Source organism: Notamacropus eugenii, chromosome 6 (assembly GCF_028372415.1).
Source record: "Notamacropus eugenii isolate mMacEug1 chromosome 6, mMacEug1.pri_v2, whole genome shotgun sequence".
NCBI lineage: Eukaryota > Metazoa > Chordata > Mammalia > Diprotodontia > Macropodidae > Notamacropus > Notamacropus eugenii.
In genome coordinates, this window is record NC_092877.1 from 302,327,841 (window position 1) to 302,347,225 (window position 19,385).

General features: G+C 39.8%; 1 protein-coding gene across 12 annotated transcripts in view; it reads left to right on the plus strand.

Moving 5' to 3' along the window:
* The window catches only part of PARD3B (par-3 family cell polarity regulator beta), a 1,282,024-nt gene that overhangs the window by 1,230,173 nt on the left and 32,466 nt on the right, over positions 1–19,385 (plus strand). The window contains exon 24 of one of the 12 annotated variants that reach the window (XM_072620103.1): positions 2–18,661. The exons of the other annotated variants lie outside the window; for them this stretch is intronic. Within the exon in view, the coding sequence (XP_072476204.1) occupies positions 2–5 (4 nt within the window). The 3' untranslated portion in view covers positions 6–18,661. Of the gene's footprint in view, position 1; positions 18,662–19,385 lie in introns of those variants that run through there. 12 annotated transcript variants of the gene reach the window in all.

Below are 19,385 nucleotides of genomic sequence, written 5' to 3' on the forward strand. Positions count from 1 at the left end.
GATGAGGGAACTAAGATTCAGAGAGATGATTTGCGCAAGGTCACCCAGGTTTGAGGAAGAAAGTTGGGATCGGAACCTAGTATGTTTCTCCAGATCCAAGCAAGTCCACTTCCACTCTACCATTGAAGAGAGAGATGGTCACAGCACATGGGAGAAGTCTTTCAGTTCTGTTGTACAAAGGGAATGGAATGCTTTAAAAAAAAACTTTTAAAAAGCTATATTTTGTACAACAGTAATTTAAGATCTTCATTAAAAATTATGGCAACTTTTGCTCTAAAATGTCTTGCTCCACTCTGCAAGTGAGTTATAACAACATTATAAATTCAATTTTTGTTATGATTTGAAAATAAAAACACATTTTTCTTTCCTTCCTTACCTCCTTTGTTTTGGGGGTTTTGTTTTTTTTTTGGTCTAGGCCAGTGATTTTCTCCATGCTAAAAACTCTAAGATCTCCCCGACTGAAAATTTCTCCTCCACAATAATTCAGATGTGCCATTCATCTGCCTCCTTTAATGTCTTGGCCGAAGATCCTTTTACTAAGGGGATTTGTTCTGTGAAGTCTGGATTCAGTCAAAGGGCTGCACTTGAGGATCTAGAGGGTCACAGGTTCCCCACCCCTGTCCTAGAGAGTTGCCAGCCTTGTGACTCGTCCAAGGCTATATAACTATTAAGTGCCACAGAGATCTGTGCTGTGAAGCCTGGTCTCTGTGACTCAAAGTCCAGGATTCTTCTTTGTGTCGGTGAGTTTTAGTTTCTTAAATAATAAAACTGCTTACCTTTCAAAGCTCCAACTAGGCCTGAACATGAGCTAAGATTATTTATACAATTTTCATCAGAAGATTCCAAGTGAGGAAAGATGAAAGGAACTTGTTTTTCCCTCATGAGACAAGATGCCTGAGGGAAGACTAATTCCAGTGTTCAAGGGCACAGAGATTAGCTCAGTTAGTTAGAACGTGGGCTAATGAGGCCACCACTCTGGGCTCAGTCCTCATATATTTCTTTTGGCTCTCCTGTGTTCCATGGCACTCTTAGACCTGGCCAGCCATCTTGGCTAGGGCCATTTGGAAGACTGGTGGGAAGTCATGGAGAAGCCGGTGTAAATCCATCACTAGCACAGGCAGTCCCCCAACTTACAAAAGTCCATTTGTAAATTGATCGTTTGGAACTTGGAAATGTTTTCCCATGGAAACAATATTATATGAGGTGGTTAGGTTCCCAGGCCAGCCCACAAAAGCCTATTTAACCTGTAATGTAGCTGAAGTACGCTGTAGATTTGGATGGGGGGAAAATGGTAGAAAATAAAACTTATAATTGTAGCATTTAAGGAAAACAATAAAATTGAATAAGAAAGTGCTTTCTTTGTCTAAATTGTTAGTGCTTCAGGGAAAGTGGATTTGATTATAGGATAGAGATGGAGACTTTTATGGAGATTCTAAAGAAGATATTTTGATATTTTCAAAAGCTAAGGAAATTGATGGCCTTGCTTGCTTTGGGGCACTTTCCTTTAAAAACTGTGTTCAATTCTCAAGATTATTTTTTTCATTTCAATAAATATGTATATTTCAATAAAAATGTCCATACTGTGTGTGTGTGTAAGAACCTGTGCTAGGGATAAAGAAACAAAATATGCCCTCAAAGTGCTTCTGTTTCTATTGGCTCACAAGCTAAACAAAGAAAAAGAGAGATTTTTCCTTAGATTAAACAAAAAAGCATGGAGGAGGGGGCTAGAAAAATAGAGTTTAATAGGATGTATATGTATGGGTAAAAAAATGATGCTCACCTGAAGAAAAATTAATTGATCTGTACATATGAACAATAGTGGGAAGCCAATATTCCAAAGCAATTCCAAAGCAATAACTGCTTTGGAAATCTTCCTACAGATAAAGGAGGGGGGAACAAAGGAAGTGATAGAAAAGACCAAATTTTCTAGACCAGTCGTCAGATTGTACTGTATTGTGTCAGTTTACTGTTTCTTATTATAGAGAGGGTATGTAGGGAAGGGACCACTATTCAGAAATCTTATAGGGTTTTAAGCTAGCGCTTTGTAACTCCAGGAATGTCCATTCTGGGAAAGCAACTAAAGGACATACTTTACTGAAAAGTGAATAATCTTTGCATAAGCATGTGGTTGATTGTATTTACTCAATCAAGTCATCCCACCCTCACTTAAAGGATGCTCCATCAGTCAGCCTGGATCACAGGCTTTAAACATAAGTGTGAAAAGTCCTTGAAAGTCTTTGAGTGAAGTGAAAGTATGTTCAAATCAACTGAAGGATCTCCTGGTCTTTATAGAAACAAGGAATTGAGGAATCCTAAGGAGTGCCTAGAAGAGAGAGAGAGGTCTCCCTTTAGGGACTGAAGGCCCCCTTCTTCAGTTCTTTTGGCCAGAAAGAAGAGTGCCTTGTAGCTTCAGAGGGTCCAGAGAATTGTGGTCTTTCCATTTGTGTTACAGCAGAGTCTCCATATCAGCCAATGGTGGTGTCTGCATTAGGACTGAAGGACAGACTGGGCACGGATTCATCCAACTTGAAGGGGAACTTGTTGAGTCTCATGAATGTGAGAACAAACCTCTTCATCACATGTGTTCTCTAAGCTTGCACCCACTTTCCCTTGGACTTTTTATATACTTCTAGGGCCAAATAAAGAGATGTTTCGTATCAACAGTTCTTACTACAATACTTTAGTATTGTAGTATACTCCTTTTCTAAATATTCTCTTTCTAAAAGCTACTTAAGGCTGGCTAAATAAATGATTCAGCAAAGTGGTGAAGTGGATAGGGTGCTGGCCCTGGAGTCAGGAAGACCTGGGTCCCATCTCTGCCTCAGACACTTATTAGCTGTGTGTCACTTAACCTCAGTTTCCTCAACTGTAAAATGGAAATAACAGCACCTATCTTGAAGGGTTATTGTGAGGATCAAATGAGATATTTGCAAAGTGCTTGGCATAGTACTTGGCCAATAGGCTCTCCATAAATGCTCATTCCCTTCCCCTCCCTCTTGGAGGGAGGTATACCTTTGGTGGTCACAAGTAGATGGCATTAGAAAATAACCCCTATAGCCCCGAGGAGGAGATTTAGACTGGTACCTGGTACCTCTGGGACTCAGTCTCATTTGTGAGAGTGGGGATTGTGACAATGAAGCTTCAAAACTTAAATAGGGTCCATTTGTTGATGAAGGACAGGAGATGAACAATTAATTTTTTGCTGCAAAAATCATATTTAACATCTGGGTTCTATGCTAATGGCTGTGATAAATCCAAAGTATTTCAAGCAGCTAAGATGATGACTATAGGAATAATGGATATTAGAATTCCTAGAACAAAGATTAGTTTTGTCATCTCCCTTTTCTAGAGTCACCTTAGAAAAAAATGTAGAAAATGCTTTCTGGGATTACTTTAACTCAGACGAGATGATGTCTTGAGGTCCTTCCTGCCCTTTGATCCTGGGAAGCAATATGACATTGAAATGAATGACCCATTATGTGAACATCTCTATGGAATCTAATTTATCTAGACCAATGGGGACAATGATCTGGACATAAGAACTAGGATAATATAATTACCTGGGCCCACTATGCATTGTCAACCTGGCCCCCACTTTAAACCTCTCTTCTAATCACAGAGTGTCACCTCTACTTCTAACCTTGGCCCCAGAATTTCTGACCTCGAAGGACAAATTCAAATCCAAGAGCGTCCTCATAAAGAACAGATTCTTCATGTTCTGCTGTCTCAGTATGAATTACTGCTGTTCCTAATCTTCTTACAAATGCAGCAGATTCAGATTTGCGGACCTTGACAAACCAAAAGATGTTTGGAGCTCTTGCTTTAATCTGAAAAATCTATTAGAATTTAGTGGCATAGTGGAAAGAGGACCATATTTGAAGTCAGTGGGCCTGGTTTCAAATCCTGCTTCTATCACTGTGTGATGTTGAACAAGCCACCTAAACTTCAGTGTGCCTCAGTTTCCTCAACTGTAAAAAAGTAGTTGGGTTATGTAATCTCTAAAGTTCATCCTATTTCTAAAGCTATGATCCCATGCATTTCAAGTTGAAGTCCAAGCATTCAGTATCTCTTGGATCATTTTCCTTAGCTTGCTCCAAGGCCCATTTCCAGTGCTACCCCTTGTATGAAACCTTTTCTGAGCCCTTCAGCTGTTTACTGCCCTCCCTCCTTTCCTGAAATTACCTTGTATTTATTTATCTTTGTAGATATAGTATCTTTGCCCTATCTTAAGCCAGAGGAGTCAAACATAATAGCAACAGTCCTGAGTGCTGCAGAAGTGGATTAAAATATATTTAGAAAGAGGTTAACAAAATAGATAAGAATACAATAGAATATAGATGTTAACATGTGGTTTTCTAAGTCAATATGGGACCTACAGGAATCCTTATCCCCAATTCTATTTGAGTTGAACACCATTCACCCAGTAGATGGTAAGCTCCTTCAGGCCAGGAGGGGTTTCATTTTTGTGTTGGCATCCCAGGAACTTAGCACAGGCTTTTAATAAGTGGAAGTGAATTGAATGGAAGTCCAAAAGAAAAGGCTATTCTAAATATGCACCTCTATGGCTTCCTCTGCTGTTCAAAGGACATATCTTCAACCTTTGGAAAGCACAGTTGTTGATACACAAGTGGCACATAGGACCAGGTGCATCTGGATTTCTGTATAATTACACTCACAAGTAGCTACATGCAGGCACAATTAGGCACTTGCACCTTGTTTGAAGGTACAGGTGTCTAATTGAACCCACAAATGGCCATTTGGCAGTCATGATTCAGTGTGCATACAGCTTATTATGGGCAGTAAGTGGTACCAACAAATAAGAAGGTCTGGTTAAGGAAACTCTGTAAATCGGCTCCCTCAGAGTGCCATAGCACCGGTTACTGCCCTCTCTCTTCTAACAACACTTTAACTGAGTCCCTGCCCCACAGTGAGAGTTGGTACGCCCCAAGAAGAAAATATCTGCACAGTCGTTAACAAAGCGAATGCTGTTATATGCTTTTAGGCTAATTAAACCTAATCAAACACACTTGTAAACCTGGTCAATCAGAAAGTATATTCTGCCCTGATGGGACTGGTCTGTTTATAGTGGCTACAAGATTGAATTATGTGTCCCCAGGGACACTTTGGTAAATATTAGTTTCCTAAGGGTTAATCTATTCTGATGAATCATTTAATAGGAATGAGAGTTACAGGGCTTCCTCTTGTCTCAGGAAAGATCCAGTAGATATTTATTTAAATGGGGAGCCGTTGTAGAGAAAGGTGAGAAGACATGGAAACTGGGAGCAGTTCCCCAGGAGCTCAGCATGGGATGGGGGCAGGGAATGGTAATTGATCTCCTCAGGTTTCACAACAGCTGAAGCAACAAAGCCAGGAACAGACACATGGTCACTTACACAGGTTCAACTGTCCAAAGAAAAGGTGGGGAAGACTTCACTGGCTGCCACACTCCAACCTTAAGGGTAAACCTAGAGAACGTACAGTCTGCCATGTTTGGTTCCCTGTTTTCTTGGGGAACTAAATGAACCAAATCAGCAATTATCATAAAAACCCTTTGACAGAAGCATCCAGGTATTTCAGTGGTACAGCATGTTCGATACCCAGAAATGGAAGGAGTAGAAAATTATTCCCCAGCTCAGGAAAATCCTCAGAACAGCAAAGATGAGTGTGCGTCTTAGAAAATTCATACCAAAGCAGTTCAAGCCAGTATTAGAAACTTAGTGATTTTTTTTTTTTGGTAACTAAGCACACATTATCTTGACCATGCATATCATTTATTTACAAAGTAAGACAAGTTTGTGGTTTAACCACCTTGACAAGTTCTATATCTGTCTTAGCTCTCTGCTCACTTTAATATTCTCTTCTTTATTTACGATGATATCTTCCCATTACAGACCAGGCAGTGCAATTGTAATAAATCTCCATAAAAAGCCCATTTGAGTTCCAAGTTACCATGGGCTTAATATGAGCAAGAACAATTTGAAAACACATATTGATTGTGCTTTTTTATGGACTGTATGACAGGCTTAACTCAGGACTTCTTTCATTTTTACTGGATTGAATCTCAACCTTAATGTCAACTTCACATAATTCTTTTATGCGGATGGTCATTCTTCTCTCTTTCTTCACCACATAACCAAGTAGGGCTATTCTAATGAAAAATTACTCAAGAATTCCCTTCATCATAGAGATTTCATCAGAAAAGTTTCTCTTTTTTTTTAGTGGACAATGGAAAACATTCCATTTTCCATTACTTGCCTTCTTTGTATGTTGCCTTAAGATATAAATGGAAGTTACAATTATATTGGCAGTATGGAGGCAGAATAAAAATTATTTGCAATTCACTGTTTCATTTTTTTTAAATCAAAGCAAAACCTTTAACCCTGATTTTTTTTCTACCATGTAAAATTTTATTTTGAGCCACCTTATTGTAAGACAAGTTATACTTTATGAACATCGAAGTTTTATAAGTATAAAAAATTTCTGCCCTGCCCACCAAATACTGTTGTGCACTCTAAGTAACCAGAGCTGTATGACCCATTTCCCATATGGAAAGATGCTGTCAAATTGTCACTTGGTGGTCTAATGGAAAGAATTTTAGGTCTGTAATCAGGGGCCCTGGGTTCAAATCCTCATTCTTCCACTGACATGAGGCCAATCACCTAACTTCTCTGGCCCTTAGTTTCATCATCTGTAAGGGGGGTTGAATTATATTCAATTGAATTCAGTAAGTATTAATTAAATGCCAGTAGGCAGTAAAGAGAACAAGCAATTCGGTCATTTCTGACTCTTTATGATGCCATTTGGGGGTTTTCTTGGCAAAGATATTGGAATGGTTTGCCCTTTCTTTCTCCAGTTCATTTTACAGATGAGGAAACTGAGGCAATCAGGGTTCAGTGACTTGCCCAAGGTCACCCATCTAGTAAGTATCTGAGGTCACCTTTGAACTCAGGTCTTCCTGACTCCAAGCCTACCACTCTGTATACTGCCACCTACCTGCCTTAATAAGCAATGCCTCTCGTGTTCCAGGAACTGTGCTAAGCACTCTACAACCCTGTGGGGTAAATACTATTATCTCAGTTTTATAGTTGAGGAAACTGATGCAGACAGAGGCAAAGTGACTTACCCAAGGTCATACAACTAGGAAGTATTTGAGGTCAGATTTGAATTCATCTTCCTGAGTCCAGGCCCCATACTGTATGCACTGCCACCTGGCTGCCTCAGATAGATAGCCAGAGGCACTATGCTAGACACTAGGAATGAAAAGGGAAAATCTCTTCTCCTCAAGGATCTTATATGTTAGGAGAAAGGGGAGAAAGAACATGAATGCACAAGCAAGTAAATGCAAAATAATACACAGTAATTTCAAGACGGGGAGAGATGGCCCCCAAACTCCCTCCCAGCTCTAAATCTGTGAGGTTACATATAAAAAAAAGCAAAAACTGTTTTCATCCCTTTCCATTGGCTATAACAATAATTGACATCTATATTATGGTTTAACAGTACTTTGCAGTATTATCCTATTGATAATTTAAAATATAGGCATAAATTGCAAAATAGACTGGTCTAAGATGTGAGTATAACTATAGTTTTGATGCAATCAGAAAAGAGAGATAAGAGATTTGGATGAACTGATACAAAGTGAAATGAGTATAACCAGAACTGTTTAGACAAAAACCACAGTACTAAAATGTAAACAACTTTGAAAGACTTAAGAACTCTGATCAGTGCAGTGACAAGCCATGCTTCCTAGAGACCAGTGATAAAGCATGGCTCCCACCTTTCTTTTGGGAAATGGCAGACGGTGGTTACAGAATGTGATATGTATTTCCAGACATGATTACTATAACACAAATTTGTTTGGCTTGATCCTATTTTTGCTATGGGGCAGAGCAAGTATTGTTGGAGAAAGAGAGGGAAGTAATGATAGTAACATGAAAAAAAAGGTTAAGAAGAAAGAAAAGTGAATAAATGAACCATTTTTAGAAGTACGCAGAAGGTTCAGAAGAAGACACACAGGTTGGTACCACCATGTTAAATTAATGCATGTTAGCGAGAATAAGTTCTATGTAGTAAATTCAGAGTTTCATGTACAAACCTCATTTTCTTTCCTTTGTGTATGGAAAAGTTCATGTTTTGGGATGACTTTCTAGTTTGTAAGAAAAAAGGAAAGAAGAGGGAAGCCATGTGAGAAGGGGAATTGGCTATGGACTTGGAGGATTCAAATCTTAACTCTTTCAATTACAATTTGGGTGACCTTGGGCAAATCACCAAACTTGTCTATACTTCAGTTTTCTTATTTGTTAAATGGAAAAGTTGAACTAGATGACCAAAATGAGGTGACAAAGAGTCGGGCATGACTGAAAAAGCAAATCGTTATCACTCTTAAGTTAGTTTCATCTTTGGGTTTTTTTGTTTTTTGGTTTTTGGTTTTTTTTTTTTTTCTGATGGTCTTTAGATAGAAACAGACCAAGGACAAGTTACTATCCTGCAATGACTCTTTTCCATTTAATGATCTGGGTACTGCTATAAAAGGTAGAAAAATATCTGCTTCTTGTAATTTTTTTTAAAATTGGGCTGGAAAAGATGACCATCTTTTGCAGACTCTCTAAAAACATCTTGAGAACACCTCCCATAACAGATGAGATGATGGAGACATCATGGACTTCTTCCTGTTCCCCCACTGATTTTAATTTCTTCTGCTAGACCTCTGTGTTGTGAAAGCATTTCATATCATGTAGCTTGGAGATTATGAGGATTCAGTATATTTTGAAAATGTTGTTCTTAAATTAAATCATGTCTGAAAGTTTGTAGGTAACAGTTCTGTCTGTAATGATCATCTGGTCCCAGTACAGTTTGTGTGTTGAATTCTCAAGGTTATGTTGAGGGTTATCTTTATAGGATGCGAGTTTATCATCTGTTAGTTTAGAAAGCAGAGCAAGCTTCCAGTGTATAATTCTAGCCCTCTAAATATATTTTCTTGGGTGTCATCTAGATGCTAAATTTTTGCAGCCTCAAGTGATCTATAGTCTCTATCATGCCACTGCATAATCTGCACTGATCAATAATTCTGGGCTCCTTCAGACTGACCTTTCTGTCATTCTTCGTGGCAGTGATCTGATCCTGAATAACTCTTTCATTCTAAAAGCATTCCTATATGACCCGGCATTTTCCTGATGCACCTTTGTTAATTTTTGGTTGAGTTCATGTAGATGTCACAACCCATGAAGCACCTTTGGGTTCTGTTCTTGTATCTTAACTCTCTTTTGTAGTCTCTGCTACATGTGACAAATCATATGTAGATATAGACAGATACATATCTATATACATAGATAGATACACACATACACCTATGCCTACTATATATTTGTGTGTGTGTGTATACCTATTTTCAGGTACTGACTTTTGTGAAATGCTATTTTAGTGTTGGGTTTTTATTTTCTGATGTTGATATAGGTTTACAGAGGCAGCAGCAGGGCAGGAGAAAGCAGGAAACTTGGGAGACAGAAGTTCCAACACTGACTCTGTCCCTTACTACTTGCATTACCTTATACAAGTTACTTAACCTCTTGAGGGTCTTAGTTTCTTCACTGGTGAAATGAGGTCATCGATCTCTAAGGGTCCCTTACAGTTCTAAAGCTTATGATCCTGTGGTCTCCGTGAATCCGCACAAAAATGCAGTAAGCTTAGTAATATCTATACTATTATCACCATTTTGTAGATGAAAGATCGAGGCTAGAAGAGTAATTGAGCTGCCCATGGCCACACAGCTACTGAGTGTGTAAAGCAGGATTTCAACCATAATCTTCCTGACTCCAGCTCCAGCACTTTCTTCACCTACATTATGCTGTTTCTGATACCTAAAATCCCCACTGAAAAAAAAAAACTGCAGTAGATCTGATAGCATTCATCAGCAAAGAAGCACTAGCAAACCACTTGTCTCCTTCCTTTCTTCAGTTCGATTCCTCTTTTTGAGTTTTTCTGGGACTGGTACTAACAACAAACTAATTAAAGCCAGGTAAGTGTCCAAAGCAGGAGGGGTAGACTTAGGAGAGGAGAGAGAAGAAAGAAGGATATTGACAAAAAAGGAAATCAGGTGAAAACTTTCTCAGGCATTCTATACCCAGGGCATAAGAAAGTGCTACCCTGGTCTACAACCTGTTTCATGAACCTCTATTTTCAATGGCATTTTAGTCTGCTCTGGGGAGATTCTATTTGTATTAAGTCCTATGGGCCTTCTAATTAGAACAGGGGAATTCTTTCACCACAAGCAATTTTTCACAGCATGTGTGTTTTTTTTTCCACAAAAAAGGTTTTACTGTAACAGGATGTCACAAAGCAGGAGTGCAATTGTGGTTGAGATGACATGGCACATTCATTGCAAACTCCAATTTTCCACTGCCTGTGTCTACCCCCAAAGAACTCCTTTCAAAGCTCAAATTTCTCATACTTATTATCAATTCAGAAGGTAATTTCTTCTTAAAGAAAATGTGTTCTACAATTGTGAGTTCCCCAGACATAAGTGATTGGAATTTTTCCAGACATGAAATAAATTTTTCAGGTGTAGGATTTTGTATGTCTTCTACAGTGGTTTGGCATAATAACTGAGTGAGTATGTGATCCTTAACAAGGCATACATGTTGGACTAAACTTGAAATGGTTCTTTAGAGAGAGAGAGAGGGAGAGAGAGAAAGAGAGAGATGAAGGAGAGGTAATGAACGAGTGAATGGAACAGGCTACCAGTTTTCCCTTCATATTTCAATTTTTACTCCTATAGCTACCCAGATGAAGACGTCGTAACATAGCTGAATGGAGTGTTCATTGGACTGAAAAGCTGATGAAATGGGAGCTCTTTAATATTTGTATATGTCTGATAGATAGATGTGGATATAGATAGCTCTGTTTCGTGTCATGTCTGTCATTTTTAGATGCATCCAACTCTTTGTGACCTCATTTGGGATTTTCTTGGAAAAGACACTGGAATGGTTTGCCATTTCCTTCTCCAGCTCATTTTTTGCAGATGAGGAAACTGAGGCAAAGAGGTTTAAGTGACTTGCCCAGGGTCACACAGCTAGTAAGTGGCTGAGACCAGTTTGAACTCAGAAAGATGAGTCTTCCTGACTCCAGACCCAATATTCTATCCACTGCATCACCTAGTTTCCCCAGATAGCTTTATTTTTCTTAGCTATGGATGTATGTATATAGATAGATATAGAAGTAGCCATTCTTCCATATTCACTTACAGAGAGAGGGAGAAAAAAAGGAAGAAGAGAAGGTGCAGTATGCAATGGATAGAATGCTAGATGTTCAATTCTGCCACAGATACTTTCGACCTGTGAGGCCTTGGGCAGGTCACTTCATCTCTGTCTGCCTCGCTTTCTTGCAAAAGGGGATGATCACAACACTGACCTTCCAGGATCCTCTTGAAGATCAAGTGAGACAAAATTTGCTAAGGGCTTTGCAGACCTTAAGGTACTGTACAAATGCTAGCTATTGGTCCTGGATATAGCTATACAAACATTGGAATTGTCATTTACTGTTCCCTGTCAAGCTCCTCACCCCCCCCTTCAGATACCCCTGATTCCCTCTCTCCTGCTTGACTTTTGTAGTAATACAAAAGAGACCCCAAGATCTGCAGCCCTCTGCTTTACCTCAGCTGTTGTAGTTTCCAAGATTGTGACTGTGAAGAACACTGTTTGTTATTCAAGTAAATATCCCCTGTCTTATTATGACTCTGTTACAAAATCAGCATGCCAAAGGAGAAGATTATTATCTCACACAAGTCAGGATATTCAAACCAATTGTTCCCACAGCAACTATAACTCCGGTCACATCGCAAACAGTATATATAAGCAGAGATACAGAATAGCAGAGGAGAAGCTAATAAAGGCATGATGCCTCTGCAGTGGGGGCCGGAGGGGCCATGGGCAAGGGGAGGAAGACTCATTTGGCTCCAGAGCTTCTGGACAGGTGGGAATTTACTTCTCCCATTGTGTGCCTGCCTCCTTTCCCACAAAAGATCCAGAGAAGACGATGAAGTGGTCAATGCTGAAGGGAAAGAAAATTGGTATCATTTTTTTTTCCCCTCCTCCAGCCCTGTAGAGAAGACATGTTCCTGCTGTCCCACCCTGAATCAACATTCAATAGGAAAGCTTTTTCCATTCCCTTATCTAAAGGTTTCCAAAGTGAGTGGTTATACAGCCTTCTTATTCCCCTGGTGTCTTATTCTGTGCTACATCTTTGCTCCATGTAGACCTCCTCCTCCCTGAATACTTCCTCTACACACACACACACACACACACACACACACACACACACACACACACACACACACACACACACACACACACACACACACACACACACACACGTTCAGAGCCATCTTTTAAAAATTATTAGGCTCTTTCTCCCCAGACTAACTATATTGGGGAAACTACAGAAGATAAGACAGATACAAGGGAGATAGAAGAGTCAGTCTGTGTGTGTGTGTGTGTGTGTGTGTGTGTGTGTGTGTTTTAATCTTCACAAGAAAACAAAAAGAATTAGAATGACATCCTTCTAACTGCCCTTCCTGCTGTCTCTGATACACATGCCTCAAAAGAGATGCAGGGCAATCCTCTCTCTTCTTCGGCATGAATTCCTATGAAGACCAAAGATAAAGGAGGGGTGAGGTGTGTTAAACTTCTTTTGAGACCATTCCTGACTTTGTTTTGGTCTGATGACCATCTTCCATGAGGCTTTGGCCATGTGAACATATGACATTTATGTTGTCATAGTACCCTTTGTTAGTCTTACACAAAAATTGACTTGGGGTCATCTTAACCCAATGATAAAGTAAATTTGTAAACTGGGGCTTTTCCACTGTGGTACTCTTACATATACCCAGGTTTATGGTTATCTTAGGGATAGTCATCTATTCAAATTCACAGCGACAAGCCCCCACTGATGTGTATCTTTATTACCAGACCCAGCCAGATGATAAAAGAATTAAACTGAAAAGGCATTTAGTGAAAGACAATAGCTAGATAGCAACAAGCAATTAATTCAAGTATATTAAATGCTCACAGTTCCTATTTCCAAATGTTTAGCACCCACTTCAGGGGTATTTCGCAAATACTCGTCAATGACAAACAAAAATTTACAAAACTGTATACATTTCACTAACATGGGTTTCTAAAACCCGTTAACTTAAAATACTGACTCTTTTTTCCTCTTCTGCATGAAGGTCCTCTTACTCCTTGCTTTTTTCTCCCCAGCTCCTGGTCCTTTATTACTGAAATTCCAAAAGCCAAACCCATGGTGTGGCCAACAACCCTCAAAAGAAAATATAGAGATACCTTGGCAGTCTGCTATATAGTTTGAGACAGAAAACACTAATTTAGGGTAGCACAGTGGGAGAATTTAAAGCTGAGGTGAAAAGTTTATTCTTCTGCTATTCTATCTTTGTATGTTTGCTTTCCACACTCAACAGTTTTTCTCCTTTAAAAAAACAATACCAAAAAACTCTCTTGACCCTGCAATTAGAGTCTACTATCACGAAAAAGAAGTAGATGCCTTGAAACAGGCAGTTATAGTCACTGTTAATGAAAAATTAGCGCATGCTCCCATTATCTTTCTTTTTATGTGTGTGTGTATTTGTATGCATATGCACGTGTATATGTTTATGAAGATGTATATAGGGAAGTTAGGTTGTGCAGTGGATAAAGCTCTGGCCCCGAGATCAAGAAGACAGATCAAATCCAGCCTCAGACACTTACTAGCTGTGTGACTGTGGGCAAGTGATTTAACCCTGTTTGCCTCAGCTTCCTCATCTGTAAAATGAGTTGGAGAAGAAAATGGCAAACCACTCCAATATCTTTGCCAAGAAAACCCCAAGTGGAGTCACAAGGAGTCATAAATTACTAAAATGACTAAACAACAAACATATTTATACATGTACATATGTGTGTAACCCTTAATCAAAGCAGTTGTAATACACTAGGGTCAAAAATGACAAAGAATAAGCTTTAAAAAAGTTTTAAAAACAGCACAAGTATTTCTGTTCTTACTAATTTACTTATCAGTTCCAACTTAATCTAGCAGTCTTATCTCCAGATTGAATAGAAAGCTTTCTTCTAACTCAACCTAAATGTGGATCTCCCTGTGGAAGCTTGGCCATAGTCCTAGGATCTGGTGTCAAAAGCCCTTGTAGTCTCTCGCAGCTGCTGGCCAGGTGTTTCTCAGGGATAATCTATTCCCCCTCCCTCCTCTCCTTCCTTCTCTTGCTCCACTCTCCCCCCTCCCTTGGCCACCACCAATTACTCCCCACCTTTCTAACTCCTTTGTAATGTGGTTTCCAGCCCTAATGCTACCTAAGATCGCCTTGCCCTAGGTGGCTGTAGTCTTGCTCTATTGATTCATTTTGAGCTTCTAAACTAAAACCTCTGAATCTTTTTAAAAATGACTACCTTGCCACAACTTCCCCAACATATATATGTGAGGTGGACTTTTTGGATATTCCATCCTAGTAGTTTTCTGAATATTTTTAGATGCTGATTCTAGAATGAGAGGAGCAATATGGGATAACGGAAAGAGGGCTGGATTTTTATTCAGAGGACCTGAATTGAAATCCTGATTTCTCTACTTCCTCTTGCCAAGGCAAGCTTGAGCAAGTCACTTCTTGGATTGAGAACTCCTTGAAGGCAGGAATTTTCTTTTTTGCCTTTCTTTGCTTTTCCTCCTTTTATTAGCACAGTGCCTGGCACCATAATTGGTACTTAAGAAATGTTTATTGTCCGACCTGTCTGGGCTTCAGTTCCCTCATCTGTAAAACGAGAGGTTGGATTCAGTGACCTCTCAAAATCCCTTCCAGTTCTCAGTCTATGATCTGAGAATCTTTTTGGCTCCTGACCGACATCCAATTTGCTGTCTATTTTTCCTAGCTTTGTGTCATCTGTAGATCTGACAGGCATACAAAAATGCCTTGAACAAAGTCATTGATAAAAATGTTGAATAGCTCCAGGCTAAGGATAAATTGCTAGAGTCCTCCACTAGACACTTTCTTCCAAGCTGATGTGAAACCATGACTTCTCTTTGTGTTGCTGATTCCATCCATTCCAAATCTAAGTAACTAGACTATTGTCTAGCTAGCCAACTTCTCTCCATCTTATCCATAGAGATAGAACAAAAAAACCTCTCAGAGGCTTTGCCAAAATCTTTGTAAACTCTATCTATTCTTCCTCTAATCTACCAGTCCAGTAAGTAACCCTATTAGAAAAGAAAATTAGGTTAATCTTACCCAACCTGTTCTTCCTAATAAAGCCGCATTAGCTCTTTGGGACCATGATTTTCTTTTAAAGCTTCACTGATGCTTTTTGTCATTACGTCTTTGTGTTAAGGGGCTGAGGGTGGTTAGACACTGTTGATTAATTGTCTCTCTCCCCCACTTTTGCTGGGTGAAATTATAAGACGCAAGGGACAAGTGGAAGAAACAATAGGGTGGAAGGGTGGTGCCCTTTTCAGAGTCTGAGTGGTCAAATGTGCAAAGAGCTTTGTCCTTCTCAGACCTCAAGTGGCAGGTATGAGTGGCCTAGTCATCACTTATATCTTTTGAGTGGTGTGCTTGAATATGGAAGGGACAGGAAAATGAGGACTGGCAAAGAAGATAGGTCTGACCTGCTGCCCTTCTCTGTGCCCACTTACCAAACAGGAGGTGACTAAGTCCCTACTACTGGGGCTGTGGAAACAGAGAGAGAAAACAATCCAATGGTCAGTCAGCCAACAAGCAATTATCAACTGTACTATGACCTAGGGATATCAAGAAAAGCAAAAAGCAAAAAAATAGCCCCTACCCTCAAGAAGCTTCCATTTTAAAGCACTGCTTTGAGACTCACCAAGCCCTCACTCTGGTTAAGTTTTCTTCCTCCACTCCTCCCCACCAGTTTCCTTTTGTGTATTGTCTTCCTCCCAGATTGTAAATTCCTTGAGGGCAGGAAACAGCTTTATTTTTTGTATTTATATTCTTTGTGCTTAGCACAGTGCCTGCCACCACACAGTAGGCTCCAAATAAATGTTATTAATTGATTGATTGATGGGGGGAATAACATGTAAACAATTATGTGCATACAAGATATATACAAGATAAATTGGAGGCCATCTTAGGGGGAAGGCACCAGCTGTGGAGGGATCCTAAGAAAGGACATTTGTAGAAGGTAGGATTTAAGCTGAGTGTTGAAGGAAGTCAAGTAAGGAGATGTTCTCTTTCTCCTTCTCCCTGCCTTCTTGTGACTGCCACAAGGATGATTTTTTTTTTCTCTCCATCCTCCTGCCCCCAATTAGCAGTTTCATCTTATAGTAGCAGCACAAAGTGGTAGGAGATGCTAGGTCCTGCAAAGACCAGATCTGGAAAGTCAAGTTTCAAAGAAAGTCCATTTATCAAATTGAGTCATCTAGAAGACTCGGGAGTCCCCTGTAACTAGGATGCTGTTGAAAAGTCAGACTAAGTTTCCTGTTGCCCCCAAAACAAAGGCTTCTGTTCTTTCCAATAGTGCATAGTACTTTAGGCCAAGATGTCAGGGGGGCCCAAGCTGGAGACCAAAATCAAGCTTCAGAACCTCATGGCTAATCCCAGAGCAATTTTAGGAGTCCCAGGGCAAGCAGTTGCCTAACAGATATCCCACAGCCCACAAAGAACAGGGCAAGTACATCACAAGAAGATTAGGGGTTTGTTGTGATTGAGTCATATAGAACTCTTCAAGACCCTGTGGACAAAACTATCCATGGTATTTTCTTAGTAAAAATACAGGAATGATTTGCCATTTCCTTCTGCAAGTGAATCAAGGCAAACAGAGATTAAGTGACTTGCTCAGGGTCACACAGCTAGTAAGTATCTGAAGCCAGATTTGAATTCAAATCTTTCTGACTCCAGCCCTAGTGCTCTATCTACTGAGCCACCTACCTGGCCTTAGCCATGTGTATTCCCTAAATGGAGGTCTCTCTACCTGTGGGAACACTAGCTACTGTATCAGCAAGCACTCCCACATACAAAAAGGAGCCTGCTATCACAGGTTCTTAGATCTGCATTTCTAAAAGGAAAGCAACTTTTGAGGGGTCAACAATCACTTTAATCAAGCACATGTATCATTCACTTAGTTCAGGGGAAAAAGTCAGCACCCTGAACTTCAGAGAAAATACAAATAAAAACCAACAGACAGGGCTTCCAATGGTCTGACCATTACATATGTACATAGTTATCAGAGAGAGAAGCACCAACATCTGGGTTTTCAAAGGGGTGGAGGGGCTCCTCAGCAGCTTCCCAGAGTCTCTTCTGGCCACAAAACACTTCCAAAGAGTATGCCCCAAAGTAAAACCTCACCTTCAGAATATTTATACATTTTTTAGAGCCAGAGGGCATCACAACTCTTCAGAACCAGTGCCTCATTAGCAACTTAACAAAAGGTGTGGACCTTCCTACAGATCTTCCCAGGCCCATTAATGGATGGAGAAGATCTTAAATCCCATTATTCAGTCAGAGCCACTTGATTATACTAAAACAGAAAGCACAAGATTCTACTTTGCTTGCTGTAACCACTACATTGAATTTGTGAGAGAGTGAGCCTCAGGTTAATGTAGGAGACGTCTTGTTACTAGTGTTTCTCGTCATGCCATTTTAGTGAATACCATAGTATTGAGCTAATTGTGTACTTGGACTGACTGTTGTTCTCATTGTTTGTCCTTCATTCTCAAAAAGAACCACAACATTCACGATGACATGCAAGTGAATTGGATTTAAGTGAGAGCAGGCTGTGCAAAGTCATCAGCCTCACTCTCTCCTCTGGAGCCATCAGGGTCCAGTGGCAAGATATAGAACAGGACAACTCGAGATGACCCTGGATGTAGGGGGGAACCGTGACCTTTTTAAGCTGAGGTTTTTAACAGGTCTCAGTGCCGATTGGAGTTAAGGTAAACATTCTAGTATTGGATTGTGAGCTGTAGTTTTAGGAGAGTAGACCAAGAGAGTACTTTGAACTTTGGATCATTACTCTCCAGGTGACTCAGCCTGCTAGTGTGAGTTGCAAGGAGGTAAGAAGAGGAGGGAAATATAGCCCATATCCCAAAGCCAATACATCACAATTATTTTTCACTATCACCCCCCCCCCTCAGGTTGAACCCTTTGTGACAAAAAAAGTTAATCAAAATCATACAGTGCAAGAACCTATCACACAATGTATTCCATTTCCTTCCTAATACTTCCCTGTCCCTCTATAGTCGGGGAGGAGGGATGTTGTTCTGTTGTTTCTGCATATTTTGCTTGGCATTTGTTCATACAAATTTTGCCATATGTCCCTCGTATCCATTATTTCTTCCTGCTCAGTGATATTCCACTACATTCACCTATGGGTTTTTTTTTTAGCCATTCTCCAATTATTGGACAGTCATATTGTTTCAGATTGTATTGTGGTGTGTACTGGACCTTTGTTTCTGTCTTGACTTCTTTGGGAATTTCTTTTGAGACCTTCACCTAAAGGAAATCTAGAGTGATTGAACCATTGCATAGCTCAACCAACAGCACCTCTACATACCCATTGTGCTATATATGGCTTCTCCAATATTCATAAAAAGTGGTTTTTTGACAACCACTTTCCTTTCAGTAATACATTACATAATTTTCAAGAATAAAACTTCACAAGAGATCATCTAAAACATAAAACTTAAGGTTTTTAAATAAAGATTTCAAGTGTTTTTAGTACATTTCTCAATGAATCATAATAAGATTAAATAATAAATAAATAAAAATAATAAAAAATAAATAAAATCATAAGAAGACTCCTCTTTTTTTGACAATGAAAATCCTTCTCAAGCTGGTTCCAGCTCACTTATCCACATCTATTACACATTACTCCCCTTCATACACTCTATATCTCATGTAACATCTCATGCACAGGCTGTGCACTATACCTCCCCACTCCCACCCACCATCCCTTCTTAGAATCCCTAGCATCTAGGGCCATCTCCAGTTGTCCTGTTCCATATCTTGCTACTGGACCCAGATGGCTCTGGAGGAGAGAGTGAGGCTGGTGACCTTGCACAGCCCTCCCTCACTCAAATCCAATTCATTTGCATGTCATGGCAGTCACCTTCCTAACATCATGGTCCTCTTTGAAAACAAAGGACAAACAACAACTCCTTCCTTCTAGACTCAGCTCAAACACCACCTCCTACAAGAAGCCTTTTCCAACACCTGTCTAGTACTCCCTATCTCCCTTTATGTACTTTATAGATTTAATCTAATAACTTGCATTTGTAGGTATCACTTCTCCTGACAGAATTGACATTCCTTGAGGGGAGAAATTGTTTCATTTTTATTCTAGGAGCCTCAGAGCCTAGCACAGTACCTACACTTAGTGGGT